Consider the following 21372-nt stretch of genomic DNA (forward strand, 5'->3'; position numbering starts at 1 on the left):
TTACACATTAATGTTGTTTTTATGTTTTTATTTTTGCTAACCCCAAAATTTACTTCTTTATTAATTCACCAACTTTTATCAAAAACCTACAATATTACAAATATTATACTGGAGAATAGTGATATAATAGTAAATTTGGCACAGTGAATAATTCTCATGTGCTTGTACCTATGTAATTCTGGAAAAGAGAGACTGAAAGGAAGACAGGTGGGGGGTGGGCGGGCAGGGGAAAGAAGAGAGAAATAACAAGTGTACACATGGGTTATGGGGTTCAGAGAGAATGAAGCATTGAAATCTAACTAAAGCAGAGGAGTTGCATTTACTTTATTTTGTTTTTCGGTTAGGTAGTTACCTCCGATTCTTGAGGAATGAAAGATGAGTGGCCAAGGAAGTAAGAACACATCATGCCAGGTAGATAATAGAGCAGATTTAAACTAGATAATGTAGTTTATGGTAACTATAGTTTTTCAATATGGTATGAGTGTAAGGTAGAACTTGGGGAAACAAGGAAAACATGAATATAAAAAATGGCTATTAATGCTGTGCAGAGTTCCTGGACTTTATTCCAAAAGCTATAGTATGCCATTGGAGAGTGTTCACTTGTTTGCTTGGTTTCTACAAGAAAGACACATGTGTGTGTGCATGTGTGTGCACACTCGTGCATGCACACGTGTGCCTGCTTGGACATATGGCAGCATACCACACAGCAAATATAAATAAGTCAAGGCTATTGTGTTAGTGAAGAGGTGGAATATGTTGTCTGAAATTAGCAGCATAAGAATTTATGGCTGGTTAATTGTTCTTGAAAAACCTCAGGTCATAGATCCATTTTTTCAAAGTTATGAAAAATATTCACATATGTGCAGATGTCCATACTTTGATTTACCAGATTAAAACCACCACAAATATAAGAAATATTGGATTGCTTGTCATACACCCACCTGGTGGATCCTCTGGTTTCAGGGATTAGGATTTAGTAGATATCCATGGCTATTGAGAATGATTATAGGGGATTTCTTAAGGGATCTTTTGAGACTGTTTCAAGTTTCAATATTTACTAGAACTAATTTTATTGGATTATAATAGGGATTGTTTTTCTTAAGTAACATTATTTTCTTAAAAAATAAAACAGCCCCCTGAAGTTCTTTCTTAATATTTTAGCCAGAATTCAGCAAACTTTTACATAAATGGCCAAGTAATATATAGCTTAGGCTTTATGGAAAAAGAGGCAAATTCAAGAATGTCACATAGGCATTAATATAACAAGAGAGAAAAATGTATGTCCACAAATAATTTTCGTGAAATTCAAACTATATTAACAATAATAATAATTACATTGTTTGTCTTTAAAGCAGGTCTACTAATTAAAATAATAGAATTCATTTTTTTTCTTCAGAGTAACAAAGTGTAGCTGAAAGTTAGAGTTTTCCTATTACCAAATTGATTGCAAATGTTCATCTGTAAAAATCGTTCTTAACTAGCGGGCTATAGAGAAACAGGGAGCAGACCAGGTTTGGGATGTTAAACAATTACCAGTTTTAACAGCACCACAGAAATCGTGTGCTAATATATGGCCAACATAGAGGCATAATGTGAAACTACAACATATTTGCACCATCTTTGAATTTTTATATTTTATTTTTTTATTTTTTTATTTTTTGAGACGGAGTTTCGCTCTTGTTACCCAGGCTGGAGTGCAATGGCGCGATCTCGGCTCACCGCAACCTCCGCCTCCTGGGTTCAGGCAATTCCCCTGCCTCAGCCTCCTGAGTAGCTGGGATTACAGGCACGTGCCACCATGCCCAGCCAATTTTTTGTATTTTTAGTAGAGACGGGGTTTCACCATGTTGACCAGGATGGTCTCGATCTCTTGACCTCGTGATCCACCCGCCTCGGCCTCCCACAGTGCTGGGAGTACAGGCTTGAGCCACCGCGCCCGGCCCTGAATTTTAATATCTCATAAAATATGTAGCCCAGAGTTCATATTGTTTAATTATGATAGTCTTCAAATTTCAGGATCAGTTCCAAGCTTAGACTTACTAATAGAAAACAGAAAAAATAAATGGGCCACTACAAGGAAAAGAGTATAACCTTTTCACACACTTGGATCAGGACAATTATTGAAAAAAATCTTAAACATAAAATTGCTTGAAAGAGAATAATATTTTTTGTAAGGATAATTTCCAAGAAAGATTTCTAGAAATCACAACTTCCAAGGGATTATATCAATTTCAGCAATGACTAAAATAATGTTTGCCTAAATTCTCAAAACACTAGTTATTACTGACATTTTTAACCTTTGACAGTTTGGTAGGTAAAATATGATTCTCTTTATAATTAGCATTTAACAAAGAAATATTTGTCCTGCTATCTTCTTTTCCATTTGTACATTGTTTATGTGAAGGTCTTCATTGTTTCCTTTGTTCATTTTTCTAATTTGTGCCCATTTATCTTCTTCTTGAGTTTAAAATTTGATGAGTAAATATTGAATTATTTCCAAGGGCTTTATTGCTCAAGGATTTACAAGAAAATAATTACTTATATGGAAAGTATTGAGACTAGAATGAATCTTGAAGGCTTGGATTCATCATTTTTAATAAGGAGAGATACAAACATACATACAAACATAATTATATAATTGTGTGTGTGCACATATTTCCTCTGTTCACCTATAGGAACCAAAAGCAATGAACAAACAGTGGCAATGAATAAACAATCCTTGTTTCAAGATCTTGATTTTCTTAATACCTTTGTTCACAGAAAGAGAGCAGAGCTTTTTGGAAAAATATCTGTTTCTTTGCCTTGAGCTGAAAAAGTATGAAGTCATTTGAAATCATAATGCAGAGATAGAAAGTAAGGAAGTACTCAAACCATGATTGGAACATGTGCAAAGGACCCAAGATCTAGTTGGAAGAAGCTCCTTATGGCAAAATTTAGAAAATTTTGAGCATCAAAATAAATAATTATTGCAGAGGATTATAGCCCATTGAATAAAATCAGATTCTGTGAATCTGTACAGATAGAAGTAAAGCAATACAAATTTGGGAAAATGGAATGCTCTTCCTTATGGTGTAATGCCAATAAATAAATGAATAGAAAAATTCATAAACAGAATAACAAAACTCATGAGTGAAGGTGTTATGAGGAGAGGATCATTTAAATAGTCTTAATAAATATATCTTTTCACAGAATTCTGTGAATTACAAAGAGAAAAATAGCAACTTACCATGAATCCAGAGTGACATCCCATTAACCAAGTGACTGAAACTAACCACATTAACATTAGAACATATCAGCATCATATGATTAATGATATGGTGAAATCTACGGTGTACAACATGATGTTTTGATAAATGTGTACATTGTGGAATGATTAAATAAAGCTATTTACTAGTGACGTGTATCTCACGTATTTATCTTTTTTGTGGTTGTGAGAACACTTAGCAACCTACTAACTCAGCAATTTTCAAGTATATATAATGAGATATGTTGATTAATTATAGTCACCATGATGTACAATATATCTCTTGAGCTGATTTTCTCCACCTAACTAAACTTTCTTGTCATTTTACCAACATTTCCCCAATCCCCACATCTCCCAAAAGTCTGGTAACCATCACTTTACTATTTGTATTTATGAGTTCGACTTGCAAATTTCATTTTGTAAGGCACAAACTATTTTTTCAACTGTTAAATCAAGTTTAGCCTAAAGCTGCCTGTTTACATATTTTAATTTTGGCCTAAGGGTTTCTCTGTATATTGTGAACTATAACAACGGGAGGTATAAACAGACTGTAGCCTAAACTTGTGCCAATCACTGAGTTTTGGCCAATCAAATGTAGACAACTGCTTGAACCACGCTCAAATAAGGCAAATGCCAACCGGTAATGAATTCAGTTGTTTGGGTACCTCACTTCTCTTTTCTGCTACCTCAGTTTCCTTTTTCTGTCCATAAATGTTCCACCACGTGAGTGGGCTGGAGTCCCAGAGCCTACCCTGGCTCAGTAGGGGTGAGGGGGTGGATAGGGGGGACGGTGGGAGGGGAGATGCCAGATTTGCAAATTGCTCAATTAAACTTTTTTAACTTTAATTCAGGTGAAATTTTTCTTTCATCACAACCAAGGAAATAAAAGTTATAAATTTACTTCCCAACGCAAAATTGATATCGATATTATTGTTAGGGAAATTCGAGCCAAGAAGAACAGAGAGACCAGGAGACACAAAAGAATCACTTTATTGGAGCTCCCGCTGATGGTAGCCTTACTTCCTGTAATGGCAGCCTTACTTCCTGTAATGGCCACCAGCCCCGCACAATGGAAAATACATTGCTTATGTAATTTTTGGCGCAGGAAGACAAGGCAGGAAAAAAAGGTTTGAACAAAGACAGTTAGTCATCGACTTGAGACAAATTTTACCACCTTCAGAAAACATACACTTTCTCCATGGTTATCTTGTTCCTATGACTTGCAACTGGGGAAGAAAACAGGTTTTGCAGAAATACGCCTGTAGGTTGTGGGTATAAAGTTATGCTTGGGTGCCTTACCTTGGAAGGAGGAGGCTATGCTGGGTCTGCTTTAGCTAACTGCAGGCAATTTAGGCTGGAGGCATAGGTTTCTTGCCCCTCTGCTCTTTATAATTATTTTTGGGGGCCTAGTCTTAAAGCTTATTTTTTATTCTAAATTAATTTCTATTCTATTCTAAACTTTATTTTTCCTCCTCATTATGACTGCACCAAAATTTTTGAAAAATACATATCATTGCGTCAGAATTTTGACATGACTGGGACAACATGAGGAGGGCTGGTTTGGATATAAGAAAGATTTGTGTCAACAAAGTCCATGCATGAGAGGCTCAGAGAGTGACTTCGATTGGGGCCCTAGGTACACTTTTCAAAGTCAGCCTCTTTCATGAACCTAATGAGAAATAATTACTTACATAATTGCAATTAAATTGTAAAAATATTTATGTAAGTATCTGTCAGCATTCCTCTACACTGATTAGTTTGAATATTTCAAGATGTTTTCATTTCCCTTTATTGAGTAATTATTTTTCTAAATAAGTGCTGTGATAACATTGTCATCATGGGACATCTCTTAAGAATTTGTAAAAGGGAGTTCATTTTGGTTTCAAGTCCTGAAGAAATTGAGTCTTTTTGTTTCTGTTTTGGATTTTTAGATACGGAGCCCGATTAGATAATGAATCTTCTGAGTTCTTAACCATATTCTGCCTCTTGTTTCACTCTTGTCCCAAGTGGTCCTCAAGGCTGGCCAGAGATTTGTGAGGCCCAATCCCAAAGGGGCCTTTTGTAGTACAAAACGCTCAGGGTTCACTGCCTGAAACATCAATTTAAAAAAAAGTTATACTCTATGGCTTCTACTTATATGTCCATTGATATCACTGGTAAGTCTTTGATCTTGAGATTCTGCATTGTATTTGGGAAAATGGCGAATTCAGTCTAAAGAGAACATATATCTCCTGGGATTCAATACGCCAGGATGATACAAATGCAACAGAATCTTAAAACAGTCGAGTATTCAAACCCTAAAATGATGTCTCAGATATCTCATGCTTTTCAGAATATTTATGGATCAGTTGATGAAATGCTGGGCGACAAATTTTAAAGTGAGGTTTACTAATGGGAGGGTATCTAGAGAATGATTATCTGGGCTGATAAACAAATGGAAAGCTTACTTGCTAAAAGCCAAGAAAATTTTACATGCCTAGGCTGGGGAAGATCTGACAGAACTGCTCACTGTTGTCATCAAATATGTGAAGTTATTTCATGGGATGAGAAGGAAGAAGACTTATAGAATAATAGCTGATACCATCAACACATTTTTGTTTATTTCTAAATATTTGAAATGGATTATGTCATTTAATTTTTATAATCACTCTGTGATGTGTCTCTTTCTACTTTACCAATGAGGAAACTGAGGTACTTAGAATATCACAACTGGCTCAACGGCATATAAAGCCAAGCAATAGGTGATGGGGAGGAAGGCAGCAAATCACACTGCCACGTGTGTTCCTATGCAACAATTTTGCATGTTCTTCACATGTACCCCAAAACCTAAAATGCAATAAAATAAATAAATGGGGAAAAAAAAATAAAAAAAAATAAAGTGGCATGGGTAGACTGGAAAAAAAAAATACAAAAATTAGCCGGGTGTGGTGGTGCATGCCTGTAGTCCCAGCTACTCAGGAGGCTGAGGCAGGAGAATTGCTTGAACCCGGGAGGAAGAGGTTGTGGTCAGCTGAGATTGTGCCATTGCACTCTAGCCTGGAAAACAGAGCAAGACTCTGTCTCCAAAAAAAAAAAAAAAAAGTCAATTCTCCCAAAATCAATCTAAATATTCAAAGCAATCCCATTCAAAATCCCAGTAAGACCTTTTGTGGAAATCAAGTATGCTAATCATACAATAAAGCTAAGGAAGAAAAAAAATAAAAAATAAAAAAATAAAGCCAAGCAATAGCAGGTCTAGGAGTTGACCTCTCTTGACTGGCTTCAGGTTCTGTAGAATTCACTGCCATTATCTATGACTGGTGTCTATTATTAAAATGTAGATTTCAGACCTTTATGAGGAATTAAGGGGGAGGCAGTTTGGGGCTTTATATAAAGAAGACCTAGTTGACGCTGGAAGCAGTCCTGCGATGTGGCACACTATCTCAGAAAAAAAAAAAGAGAGAGAGAGAGAGAGAGTTTTCTGTCATGGGTGGGTTTCAGACAGAGTTCAACTGGTGAGCTTTAAAGATGATATAAAGAGATGAGATTTTTGATATTATAGATAGTGTGGATTAACTCTAGCAAGGAGTATACATTTATATTCCTAAATCCTTTAGTATTTTTAGATCCTGGGAATTAGCCTGCATCAGAACTGGAGTGGTAGTTATTCAGGGTTTATTCACAGAGCCAAGATGTAAGTTTCTAGAGTGTTTACTTTGGGCCAGGAATTTCAAGGGCTTCAGAAAGCTTTCTTTTTCCTTTAAACATATGCGTATTTGTGCAAACAAAGTTGTTGCCCAGGCTGCCTTTTCTTATCCAGTGTTGTAATTCTCAGTCCAAGAACATTTTTTGCCTCATCTCTCAATTTTACCCTTACAACATGGCAGTGAGTGCTCACAGATTTTGCTTTGTTGTAACTCCTTTACTATTGTCACATTACTTTATAATATCCCATCCAGACTATCACAGATACCTTTCTAACAAGATCTGACTATGCCCTAGCTTTCATTCCCTTAAAGTCATTTGCTTACCTGCTAGCAGGTAAAAGGCCAAAGGTCTGCCCTACCACCTACAAACTTTAAATTACTTGGCTTAAAATAACAACTTTACATTTGATTATTTCCTTTTACATTTGCCCAACTACTATTTCTGCTTATGAACTAATTTATGTGTAAAATAATTATTGATATGTATTCCCAACATATGTTTCATACTTCTGTGATTTTATACAAACTCTTTTGTCTTTAAGGAATGTCCTTCTCTATCTCCTTTATCTGGCCAACATCTACTGAAGAATTATTTCCTTCAATAGCCAGTTTTATTCTGCCCAGTTTGATTAAAGATATATAAATTCATCAATCTTCATTTAATTAAGGGCTTATTTTCCCCTCTAATGTGAAATCTCAGATTACAACCATTAGCAACCAGAGATATGTCCCTCTCCATGCATCCAAGGGACATTTGGCAATGCCCGAAGGCATTTTTTGTTGTTGCTGCAAGGAAGTGCTACTGGCATTCAATGGATAGGAGCCAGAGATGCTGCTAAACCTTTTACAATACAGATGATATCTCCCACCACAAATAATTTATTTGGCTTAAAATGTCAGTCCTGGGACTGAGAAAACCTGCCCTAGAGAAATGAATTAGGGCTAATAGAAGGTGGAAGTGGAGGTGGAAATAGAAATGGAAATGAAAAGCTATCCAGAAGAAAGGTCATTATTTTCTTGACATGATCTGTGGGTTTTTTGACTGAAGGCATGATGTTCCATTTTATTTACTTGCTATTTGGTTCACTTGCTTCATCATCTCTTTTTGCTGTCTTTTCTCTACTCAGTATATACTTTGTCAGAGCTTGAATTTGTATGCTACCTTTCAAGGAGTCTCCAGCTCAGCTATTACTCATGTGGCCCTGTTAAACTGAAGCAATATTTCTGATAAAGGCAATAATATATATTTTTGAGCCAAATCAGAGATTGTTGCACAGAATATGTGTCAACAAAAAGAGTCAAACTCTGTAAAATATTTGAAGAGATTAATTCTGAGTCAAATATGAGTGACCATGGCCTGGCTCAGGAGGTCCGGAGAAACATGTGCCCAATGTAGTCTGGGTGCAGTTTGGGTCTAAACATTTTAAGGAGACATGAGACTTCAATAAAATACTTTTAAGAAATCCATTGGTTAGGTCCAGAAATGGGGGCTGGTTCCAGGTTATAGGTATATTTAAAATTTTTCTAATTGGCAATTAGAAAGGAATGCCTGGGTTGTAATAAGAGGTTATAAAGATCAAAGTTTTATCGTGCAGATGAAGCCTCTGGGTAGCAACAGGCTTGAGAGAGAACAGATTGTAAATGTTTCTTATTAGACTTAAGGTCTGTGCTGATGTCAATGCTGGAGAGATATAATGAGGCATGCCCGACCCCCACTCCTCTTCATGGCCTCAACCAGGCTTTCAGGTCAAATTTTAGAGTGCCCTGCATCCGGGGAAATTCCATTTAAATGGTTGAAGGGTCATAAACTTTTATTTTTGATTTATATTTGGATGGTATGTTGTTCAAAAAGTGGACATACATCAAACAGGTGGCATATAATAAATGTGTTCTATAATGTGTGTCCTACACTTATGTAGTAAATTAAAGTGATAGGGGAGTAATGCCTACCAGAATCTTAACAAGCTCACTGATGAAAATATTTTGTATATTTTTACATCACCCAGCCTGATGTAATTACACTCTGATATATATTTCTCATAATCCTTATTTATTGAATTATATTTATAAAACTTTAGAGGATACAGATTTGCTTATTTTGTTATTTCTGGGTAAAAACGGCATGAAATTTTGATCCAAGCATATTTACTTATAACAAGAAGTTTTAGGCTTTCATTAATAAAATCAACTTATAATGTTAATTTCATAAGTTAAGAATGGTAAAACACTGTAAAATATTAAAAGATCTTAAATGAGTAAATGATATTTAACACATATTTAATAAATGGTACATGCTGCTTCTTGAAGTCCAAACATTCAGCAAAATGGAGATAACTAATAAATATGAAATAAATAAATGTATCTTTGTTTCTCAATTGCTTCAAACAATATTTGGATCATAGCGGATACTTAATAAATCTTTGTTATTAAAAGTCATTAAATAATAAACATCTGATTTGTTTCTTGGATAAGTTTATTGAAAGAAAGAGATATTTCTGCAATTACCAGAGATAAGTTATACGTTCTCTTTAGTGTCCCAGAAACAATCTAAGTATATTAGGGGAAAAAGAAAAACAATTAAACAAATAGACAATTGAAAGGTGATGAGGCCAGTAGGATGGTGAGATGTTTTTGTTGTTGTTGGCCCCTCTACTATCTTTATCTATTTCACAGTCTACTTACTAGATTTCAGAAAGCCAGTTTTGCAATTACTAAAAGAAAATACAGGTAATATGTAAATTATTCAATATTTTACAATTTTTTGTGGTGGAAATATTTTCTTGAAGCAGAGATTAATTCAGACAATAAAAAGCCCTTTAAGTTTGGATGATGAAAAGGCAAAGCCACTCTAAACTGAAACTTGTCCCCTGGTAATAACAGAGATAGGAGGCTCTGGAAGCCTATAGTGTTACATGTTGGCGTTACCAGTGAAGGATAGAGACAGAAAAGAGGATAGAAATAGTCCTATGAAAAATAATGTGGCAAAGAAATTCTTCACCTCTACAGAAATCATTGTATTTGAGTGGATAGAAGATATGTAGATATAAAAAGCTTTATGTAAAGAAAAAGAAATAACATTTCTTAGAGAGTTTCATGTAATTTCAAGTTGTTAACAAGAGATGATTCTTCAGGCTTATAGAGATAACAATGCCTATTTCCAGGTAATAAAAAATTAGAGGGCATATGTTGGCACTTGATATTAAATGCAAGAGATGTGCACATGGCAGAGCATGGTAGAAGAGAACAAGCTTTGATAGGAATTGCTGAAGTGAAGATCCACAAATCAAAAATAAGGAATTAATTTTGTTAGCTAATACACAGGACACGGTATAAGATATATGATTGGGTTTTGAGAAGACATTGAAAGTTTGAAAAATTAGATTGAAAGAATTTTGACAGTCTATATGAGAAGAATCAGACTATGAAAAAACTAACCTGAAAAAAAAAAAAAAAACAACAGCCAGTGAATTGCAAAACTAAAAGACATTTCAGTCAAACTTGTCTTTTGATTATGATCAGAATGGTCTACCAGCACTGTGGATCTTTTCTTTATGGCTAATATAGATGAAGTCTAGTTTTAAAGTTCTTTGCTCTGCATTAAATATATTTTTTTTATAATTTCAATTGTTAGGTCACAGAGAAAGCACATATGATGATGAGTAGCAAATATAAAATACCGTTGATCTAGTAGTCATAAATAAGAAAGAAGCCATTTAATCCATTTAAATTTACCCATTGAAAATGATTAAGGCATGGAGAAACAGAACCTGGTGTTTATCTTTCAGTGACTTTGAAAATGAGACAGAAAATAGAGAAGATTAATTAGAATAGAAAATATAACATGATACACTCCTAATATAACTAAAATATCTTTTCCTAAAATAAATTAACATATTTTTTATTTTTAATTCACCAAGGCTCAACAGAGAATAGAAGATGAAACAGCAAATCTACTACTTGATTCTGCTGAACAAATCATGCTGACATTCAATGGCTCAGCCTTCATGCCGTCTGCATTTGCACTAATTGGGATTCCTGGTCTGGAGTCAGTGCAGTGTTGGATTGGGATTCCCTTCTCTGCCATGTACCTTATTGGTGTGCTTGGAAATTCTCTAATTTTAGTTATAATCAAATATGAAAGCAGCCTCCATATACCTATGTACATTTTTTTGGCCATGTTGGCAGCAACAGACATTGCACTTAGTACATGTATTCTTCCCAAAATGTTAGGCATCTTCTGGTTTCATTTGCCAGAGATATCTTTTGATGCCTGTCTTCTGCAAATGTGGCTTATTCACTCATTCCAGGCAATTGAATCAGGTATCCTTCTGGCAATGGCCCTAGATCGCTATGTGGCCATTTGTAACCCCTTGAGACATGCCACCATCTTTTCCCAGCAGTTCTTAACTCATATTGGACTTGGGGTGATACTCAGGGCTGCCATTCTTATAATACCTTCCATAGGGCTCATCAAATGCTGTCTTAAATACTACAGAACTACAGTCGTCTCTCACTCTTATTGTGAGCACATGGCCATTGTGAAGCTGGCTGCTGAAGATATCCGAGTCAACAAGATATATGGCCTATTTGTTGCTTTTGCAATCCTAGGGTTTGACATAATCTTTATCACCTTGTCCTATGTCCAAATTTTTATCACTGTCTTTCAACTGCCCCAGAAGGAGGCACGATTCAAAGCCTTCAGTACATGCATTGCACACATTTGTGTCTTCCTACAGTTCTACCTTCTTGCCTTCTTCTCTTTCTTTACACACAGGTTTGGTTCACACATACCACCATATGTTCATATCCTCTTGTCAAATCTTTACCTGTTAGTCCCACCTTTTCTCAACCCTATTGTCTATGGAGTGAAGACCAAGCAAATTCATGACCATGTTCTGAGGGTGTTTTTCTTCAAAAAGTAACTTGATCATTAGTGACTCTTATAGAGATTCAGGATTGGTTCTAAGTAAAAACCTAAATGTAATGAAAGTCACAGATAAGATTCTCAAACCACCAGCTCAACACATATCTGTAATTCTAGCTATGCCTCACTTTTTAATAATTGCATTGAATCTATATTTTGATAAATTCAGAATCATTTATCTACTTTTTCTCAAATGCTTATCAATATAAAAAATATAAAATCAGTAATACTAATATCTGCAACATAAAACTTATGTAATGCAATGAATGACCATAAACATTGAGGAATTTACACAAGAGAAAATGCAAAAAAAAATTGAAAAATATTAGGAATATTCACAAATATTACTTTTAGGAAAATAAAATCAGTGATCTGGACTTAAATGTCCTTCGGGAACCACACAGTTTTAAAGATTTTTACCTAATTTGAGTTTTACTCAAATTTGTAAGTTTGTTTTGTAATTGAACGTAGAGACACATTCTGTTACTCACTGAAAGCATCTTGAGTACAAAAACTGTATCTAACTACCCTTCGTCAGCAATACAGAGGACAATCCTTGAGATTTCTTAGAATATAAGTAAAAATGACATTGAATAATGAACAAAATAAACATTTTCTGTCAATTAATGGTATTCAAAAGCAACACATTTGGAGGATCTAAGGTAATATTCAATCTTATCCTACAGAAAACCTGCATGCTAGAGATTCTATTCCAATATTATCAGGGTAAAATAAAGGTGAAGACTTGAAATAATCAGTATGCAAACCTGAAATAATATATTAACTAAACACAGAACTGGCACATAAGAAACCGCCTCCTGAATAGAGGCTTTAATAAAGACTTAGAACCAAACAAATGATTTTTATTTTTTTTAAGACTCAAGTTGACAGAGTCATCTGAATCACCAATTTTGAAAAGATGCACGGCCAAAGAAAGAAATAATACAGTAAAACATTCCGATGTAAAAAATCATATCATTCAAGAGGCAAACAGATGCATATAATTTTGGGGAAAATCTTGTTAATAATGTAGAAATAACTTTGAGGGATAATGTTTGTTTTTAAAATAAAGTTTGTCTAAACATTAACAATACTTAGAAGAAATAAAAAATACAATGACAAAAGGTAAAACAGCATGTTAGCTGATAAGCAGACATATTAAAAATTGTTGAATTAGATAAGCAAAGCTTAATAATTAAAGTAATCATTTTAATTCCACATTAGAGCATTAAATATTTCATTAATTGTGGCATCAATAATGTAGAATGTATAATTAATGAGGAGTCATTCTCCCAAAAGAAAAAAATTCACAAATATATGAATTCTTTAAGAAAAATTAGTATACATGAAGGATAAAGAATGAAGATAGCATGTGATATTCCTAAATCGGAAACCAAAACAAACAGAATATGATGATAACTATAGATTAATCATGAGTGAATGAAAAAAATGCATTTCAAAGTATGTGGTATAAAAATGCACCAAATTATTTAAATGAAAAGAGACAAAACACCTATATTGGAAAAAATCAACTGAAAATAAAAATTTCAACATAGGTGTATCAGAAAAAAACCACACTGTATATCCTAATCAGTACACGGTTTTATTCATTCTCCAGAGTATGAGGAAAAGCAAACAACAAAGATCTTTAAAATGCACATCACATAAAGGAAAAAAATTAAATGAATTTATGTCATAATTAGACTGGATTGGCATTTCAAGCCATTTAAACCTGTAATTAATAAAAAGGCCAATTACAGCTCATAATAATATTACTAGTTTCTATAACAATGTTGACCCTGTCCAGTGTTATCTGCTAAAGGAACCCCAGCCAGTCTGCTGAACTGTTCACATGGAATACAGCACCTGGTCTGCTGATTTCAGATAGGTCCCAGTCAGCACACAGATCTCTGTGGCTTCTTAGTTGCCTTTTGGTCTTTTTTCCAGGTCAAATTTGTTCCATGCTGAAGATCTGGGTTCATATTACCTTTTATAAGGTATAAAAGAGACTTGGCCTCAAAATAAAGTTGTGCACATAGTTTCTGAGAATCTGCACCAGGTATAGGATATTGGTTATCTCTGGAAGGAGGGCGGGAAATACAGTGGAAGTGCAGAAGAAAGTGTGATTCAATTGTATTGAACTTTCCCTCAATAAACTGTGATGGGTTACATGGAATTTTTTAGTTATTATGCCATATATGTATTTTTTAATTGTATAATATATTTGGCAAAAAATGATAAGAGAATATATTCCTGATGTAGTACTTGGAAGACAACTCAGTTTAACAGAAGATAAGCAGTTTTTCTAAATCACAGTAAAAATATCTCCTAATGTATTTTAGTTTCTTTAGCAAATATTTATTATTTCATTCTTTAAGAACTATGATTAGAATTTAGGATAAGGCAATGTTCATGAAGGCAATGACCATAAAGGTACAGCTCCGTTTCTTACATTCAAGTGTATATTCTATGTGTAAATATGATCTTTGTCGAATTTTTAAAACTTCATTATTGTCTTGTTTTTTCAGCTACAAAGAGATCTATGTTAAATTTTCCTACCCTGTAGATTTTTCTTTTTTCCTTTGGGGATTGATCAATATTTTCTTTTCTTTTTTTTTCCTTTTTTAAACTTTATTTTTGGTTCAGGTGGTATGTGTGTAGGTTTTTTACACGGGAAATTGCGTATCATTGGAATTTGATGTACAAATGATTTCATCACCCAGATAGTGAATGTAATATCCAATAAGTAGTTTTTCAACCCTCACCCTTTTCCCATCCTCTGACCACAAGTAGACACTGATGTCTATTGTTGCCTTCTTTGTGGCCATGTGTACTCAAAGTTTATCTTCCACTTATAAGTGAGAACATGTGTTATTTTGTTTTCTGTTCCTGCATTAGTTCACTTAGAATTATGGCCTCCAGCTCCGTCTACGTTGCTGCAAAGGATATGGTCCCTTTCTTTTTTTATGCCTGCATAGTATTCCACGGTGTACATGCACTACATTTCTTTTTTAATGGAGTCCACTATTGATGGGCATCTAGATTGATTTCATATCATCACTATTGTTAATATCATTGTGATGTACATACAAGTATATGCGTCTTTTCAGTATAATAATTTATATTCCTTTAGGTATATATCCAATGATGGGCTTGCTGGGTTGAATGGTATTGTGTTTCAAGTTCTTTGAGAAATCTCCAACCTGCTTTCTACATTGGCTAAACTAATTTACATTCTCACCGGCAGTGCATAAGCATCCTTTTTTCCTCTACAACCTCACCAGCATCTGTTACTTTCTGACCTTTTAATATTAACCATTCAGACTGCTGTGAGATAGTACTTCATTGTGGTTTTGATTAGTGTTTCCCTAATGATTAGTGATGAGCATTTTTTCATATGCTTGATGGTCCCATGTATGTCTTTTTTTGAGAAATAGCTGTTCATGTTCTTTGCCTATATTTTAATTGAATTGTTTTTTGCTTGTCAATTTGTTTAAGTTCCTTATAGATTCTGGATATTATTATACCTGTTTGGATGCATATTTTGCAAATGTTTTCTCCTATTCTGTAGCTTCTCTACTTACCCTGTTGATGGTTTTTCTTGTGGTGCAGAAGCTTTTTAATATAGTTATGTCTATTTTTGTTTTTGCTGCAATTGCCTTTTGAGCTTTCATCATGAAATCTTTGCCAAGGTCTAGGTCCAGATAGTATTTCCTAGATTTCAGGTCTTACATTTAAGACTTTAATTCATCTTGAGTTGATTTTTATATATGGTAAAGGATATCCTATTCAATAAATGGTGCTGGGATAACTGACTAGCCATATGCAATCTTCTGTAACAGATACAGAGGATTGCATATGGCTAGTCAGTTATCCCAGCACCATTTACTGAATAGAACATCCTTTACCAATTACTTATATTGTCAAGCTTATCAAAGATCAGATGGTTGTAGGAATGCAGCTTTATTTCTGAATTCTCTAACCTGTTCCATTGGTCAATGATTCTAATTCTGTACCAGTATTAGGTTTCTGTAACCTTCCAGTATAGTTTGAAGTCATGTGGTGTGACTCCACAACTTTGTTCTTTTGCTTGAGATTGTTTTGGCTATGCAGTCTCTTTTTGGGTTCCATATGAATTTTAGAATTTTTTTCTAATTATTTGAAAAACGTCATTGGTAATTTGATAGGAATAACATCGAATCTGTAAACTGCTTTGGGAAATATGGCAATTTCACAATATTGACTCTTTCTATCCATGATCATGAAATGTTTTATTTGTTTGTGTCATCTCTGATGTCTTTGAGCAGTATTTCTTAATTCTAATTGTAGATATCTTTCACCTCCCTTGTTAGCTGTATTTCTAGGTATTGGAATTGCATTCTTTATTGGGCTCTCACCTTGGATGTTGTTGATGTGTAGAAATTCTACTCATTTTTGTATACACTTATTTTGTATTCTGAAATTTTATTTAAGCTGTTTAGCAGTTCTAGGAGCTTGTGACCAGAGACTATGGGGTTTTCTAGGTAGAGAATCATATTGTGGGTGAAGAGAGATAGTTTGACTTCCCCTCTTCTTATTTTGATCTCTTTTGTTTCTTGTTTCTTTTCATTGCTGGATTGCTCTGGCTGGGACTTCCAATGCTTTGTTGAATAGGAGTGGTGAAAGTGGGCATCCTTGTCTTATTCCAGTTCTCAAAGGGAATGCTTCCAGCTTTTGCCTGTTTAGTATGATGGTGGGTGTAGGTTTTTAATAGACAGCTTTTATTATTTTGAGGTATGTTCCTTTAATGCCTAGTTTTTTGAAGACTTTTAACATGAGGAGATGTGGAATTTATGAAAATACTTTTCTGTACCTATAGAGATAATCATGTGTTTTTCTTATAGTTCTGACTATGTGATAAATTACATTTATTGTTATGTGTATGTTGAACCAACCTTGCATCTCAGGAACGAAATGTACTTGATCTTGGTGGATTAGCTTTTTGATGTGCTGCTGGATTTGGTTTGCTAGGATCTTGTTGAGGACTTTTGCCTCTATGTTCATTAGAGATATAGGCCTGAAGGTTTCTTTTTTTCTCTGTGTCTCTCCCAGGTTTTAGTATCAGAATGAATCTAACCTCATAGAATGAATTAGTGATTATTCTCTCCTCCTCAATTTTTTGGAATCATTTTAGTAGGATGAGTACTAGCTCTTTTTTATACTTCTTTGTAGAGTTTGGCTGTTAATCTATCTGGTCCAGGGCTTTTACTGGTCAGTAGGTTTTTTATTAGTGATTCAATTTTGGAACTTGTTATTGGTCTGCTTAGAATTTAATTTCTTCCTGGCTCAATATTGAGAGCTTGTATGTTTCCAGGAATTAATCCCTTTCATTTAGGTTGACTAGTTTGTGTTTTTCTGCATCAATTTATTTTACATAAGAAAAAAAACTTAAAGTGAAAACATATATGTATTTTAAATTAAACTCTGTATTAAAGATATTTAAGAGTAGGGAACTTCTTGGGATCGAGATTGTTTAAAAAAAAAGTCTCTGATATACTTTTCTAGGAAGGACTGTCTTCCTAATTTTCTGTCTTTTAAAATAGGACCAAAATCATCTGTGCATAATTGATTTTCTTCCCTTTCTCTTAGCAAGTCTTACTCCTTACAGGGATTACTGTACTCTAAACCCTGTTCTGCCTACCACTTCCAAACACACACCTTCTTCCTTGGATCACTGAAATGCCTTCTGGAAGTCCTTTGATTGCCAAGAGTAAATCTAAGATACAATATTTGTTTTGTTTTCAACTCCCTTTCCTTACTAAGCATACAATAAGGCTGTCCAATTTGTTCAGAAATGAAATGGAATCTCAATCGATGAATTGTCTTATTTTAGTGACCCTTTTCTCTGTCGCATAGGTGAGAACAATATAAACTCTATCTCTGCTGCTCTGAGAGACAGGAACATGTTTTACTAACAGAAGATGCTTCAACGCTGCCATCTCCTGGCCATATGCCAGGCCCCCAGGGGATTGAGCAAGAAGATACCCCTTAGAAATGGCATCTATTCCTCTGGATTTAAACTTCCATCATTGCCCCAGGGAAACGACAATATCTCTCAGGATTAGAGAGAGGCTAATGACACTTTGGTAATCAGGAAAAATTATGTTACAAGCCACAAATATTCCATAGCTGGGACCAGCAAAGAGCAATCTTCCTCTGTGCCAGCCACTTCTCACGGCTACTTCTGGATATTGAGTAAGTTAGAGTTAGGAATGTGTACAGTTCAAGTGAAGGTAAATAGTACATCTTGAAGTATACATACAGTTAATGAATGTAGGCTCCAGAAAAAAATCCAAATCATAAACATGAAGAGTGTAAGTATATTTTTGTTAGAGTCTGACTTTGAAATTCTATGAACTACAATTAAAGAATAATAATGATAAATTGAAGAATCTGCTTTGGAAGACTGAGATGTTAAGGGCAGTTAGGATCCCACTATTGGAGAATTAATTTAGATCCACAGATGTTTTACTTGAAAAAGAGAAGGATCATGAGTGTGTAGGGAAGTTCAAACTATCCCTCTGAAGGTTCCAGTCTATGTCTGTTAAAATGAATTGACAGAAGACAAACTAATAGGAAAAAGACATCGAATTTTTATCAACACGCATAAGCATAGAGAAATTTAAGAAGAATGATTACCTAACAACTCAATTAAGTACAGATGCTTATATATCCTTCTTTATAGAGGAGAGGAGAGATTGAATGGAACCTTAGAAGAGACAATAGTTTGAGATGAAGTTTATCTGGGCTCCAGGTGTGGTGTTTAATTTTCAGTGTCTTCCTCTGTAATATGAGTTTTAATCTTTGCTGGTTAATGAATTTCAGGGAAAGGTTTGAAGGCAATTGTGTTCCTCTTTAGGTGTCTAGTTTCTAGGCAAATAAGGTAACTTCAGAGAATAAACTCATCCCATGCTTTGGGAAAGACAAATAAGTGAAAGATAGGAAAGTTTGGGGGATGTCAGAGAAACCCTGAGGTTGCTTCTTTAGTTCACAGTGTTAAAGTGCTATATGTATGGATATTGGTTTTCTGGGCTCTAACAATATAATGATCTCCAAAACATTCCAGAGTTTAAATCTGTGATTATTATGGTGACTGGGAGCCAGGAAAGAACATAGAATAGTATTTGGATGTGATGAGTTGCATTATGGAGAAATATTAGAAATGCTTAGCACACCACTTATAAAACTTATAGATCACCTTGATTAAGACCTAGACAATTAATCACTTGCATAACCTCTCTGAACTCACATAAAAGAAAAAAAAATTGATGTATAATATTGTATTATCAGCCCTGCAATCAAACCATAGTTATTTGCTGGTATATGGTTACTAGAAATTGTTAAGTGTCCCAGCCACAGACTTTATATTGCAATCAGAATTTTGTTTTGGATGCTTCCCAAGGCATTTCCACCTCAACTTGTTTTTCAGTTATTTCCCATGGAATTTCTTGGAAAATTCTCAAATAGTCTCATCCCATCATATTTTTCTTGTGTCAACTTTCCCAGAAGATAAAAAAAAAAATACAGCTTTCTGTTTTCCTTCAGCAGTAAGTATCCTGATTTCTATATAAGGGTTATATCTGTTAACACTGCCTCCATATGGACATCCAGGCTTCCAAACTCACTTACTTAACCTGACTTCTAACTACTTCAACATCTTCTTCATGGTTCCCCTGGTGACACAACCTGAGGTCCCTCTTCTCCTAAACCAGGTACTCTTAAATCTCCTTAATTTTAAATTTATATATACATATAAATAGTTTAAATCTGTCTTTACCCTCCAATGTGTGAAAAAGATCCTGGTGTGAGAGGTTTAGGGTGCTTATATGAACTTAAGAATTTGTGTATATGACTTGTCTCCTGTATCAAAATTGGTATGGTAATACACCAAAATTATGTGACTGCCACTGTCTACTGAATGGAGTCTGAACTTGCAGCAGTGTCATATTTGAGAACCTGTGGCTAAAGCTAGAATAAATGTTTGTATTTCTCTGTCTAAAATATAATTCCAACTATACATATTTATATTTCTGCTTTCCATGAACAGGTTGGAAGATGAAAGAGAAAATGGAGTTGGGGAAGAAGGAAAGCACCACTAAGCAGGTTGATTGTATTGGTGTCTTCACAGATCTGATGTCCAAAAGTCTTCACACTGAGTGTGGGTGGATGATTTGCTAAAGTGCATACTGGTGAATCTTTCTGTGGGTCTCTATATTGGCATTTTTTCATTTTTTAAAAAAATATAAATAAGCTGATGGAGTTGAGTCTCCTAAGTTCTGCTATTCAATAACTTTGTGATTGGATAAGCATAAAATATATAAAAGTACAGAGAATTACAGCTTGGCAAACTTTCTTCCCTTTCTAACAAGACCCCTGAATGGCCCTGCCTGTTACAAATGGTACCTTGTTCATGCCCCTTATACTGACATTTATTGGGATCCCTGGTTTGGAATCTGTACAGTGCTGGATTGGGATTCCACTCTGTGCTATGTACATCATTGCTTTGATTGGAAATTCTCTAATTTTGATCATCATCAACTCTGAGCCAAGCCTCCGTGAGCCCATGTATATCTTCTTGGCCATGTTAGGAGCCACAGACATTTTACTTAGCACCAGCATTGTGCCCAAGATGCTTGGTATTTTTTGGTTTCATTTGCCAGAGATATATTTTGATGCTTGCCTCTTTCAGATGTGGCTCATCCACACATTTCAAGGTATTGAATCAGGAGCCCTGCTAGCCATGGCTCTGGACCGCTATGTAGCAATCTGTTATCCTCTGAGGCATGCTATGGTATTCACTCAACAACTAGTCACATATATTGCAGTTGGAGTGACATTGCGACCTGCCATTCTGGTTATTCCATGCCTATTGCTTATAAAATGTCGTCTGAAACTTTACCGAACCAAGTTAATATCCCACACTTACTGTGAACACATGGCCCTTGTGAAGCTTGCCACGGAAGACGTTTACATTAATAAGTTCTATGGTATCCTTGGAGCTTTTATTGTTGGTGGGCTTGACTTCACTTTTATCACCCTCTCCTATATTCAAATATTTATCACTGTCTTTCACTTGCCCCTGAAAGAGGCACAACATAAGGCATTTAATACATGTATTCCCCACATATGTGTCTTCTTCCAATTCTATCTTCTTGCCTTTTTTTCATTTTTTAGTCACAGATTTGAATCTTATATCCCATCGTATGTACACATCACCTTATCCAGTCTTTACCTTCTGGTCCCACCGTTCCTCAACCCCTTTATCTATGGGGTAAAGACCAAGCACATTAGGGATAAGGTGGTAAAAATGTTCTGCTTCAAAGACAAGACTTGAAATATGATTGAAATTATTTCTTCATGAACATAATGGCTCATCTATTATTAGACCTATGAGTTCCAGTCAATGGTTTGGGGTATCATGATTGATGAATAAATTAATGTGTCTGTACACACACACACACACGCACACACACACACAC

General features: G+C 34.9%; 2 protein-coding genes across 3 annotated transcripts; both read left to right on the forward strand.

The window, feature by feature from the left end:
• Nucleotides 1–5173: 5173 nt before the first annotated feature.
• LOC108307430 (olfactory receptor 52A5) lies at nucleotides 5174–14006 on the forward strand. Of its 2 annotated transcripts, none has more exons than XM_037740061.1 (2): nucleotides 5174–5400; nucleotides 10848–14006. In XM_037740061.1, exon 2 carries the CDS (start codon nucleotides 10908–10910, stop codon nucleotides 11850–11852), a length of 945 nt encoding a protein of 314 aa, XP_037595989.1. In that variant the 5' UTR covers nucleotides 5174–5400; nucleotides 10848–10907; the 3' UTR covers nucleotides 11853–14006. The 2 variants fall into 2 exon arrangements, with proteins under 2 accessions (XP_037595989.1, XP_017388289.2); XM_017532800.2 differs by lacking the exon at nucleotides 5174–5400 and adding an exon at nucleotides 5414–5525 and having other exon boundaries at nucleotides 10848–12022.
• A 6264-nt stretch (nucleotides 14007–20270) lies between these two features.
• Nucleotides 20271–21227, forward strand: LOC108307379 (olfactory receptor 52A4-like). The gene has a single exon (XM_017532782.1). It carries the CDS (start codon nucleotides 20271–20273, stop codon nucleotides 21225–21227), a length of 957 nt encoding a protein of 318 aa, XP_017388271.1.
• The last annotated feature ends 145 nt before the right edge of the window (nucleotides 21228–21372 follow it).

Source organism: Cebus imitator, unplaced genomic scaffold (genome assembly GCF_001604975.1).
Source record: "Cebus imitator isolate Cc_AM_T3 unplaced genomic scaffold, Cebus_imitator-1.0 Scaffold79, whole genome shotgun sequence".
NCBI lineage: Eukaryota > Metazoa > Chordata > Mammalia > Primates > Cebidae > Cebus > Cebus imitator.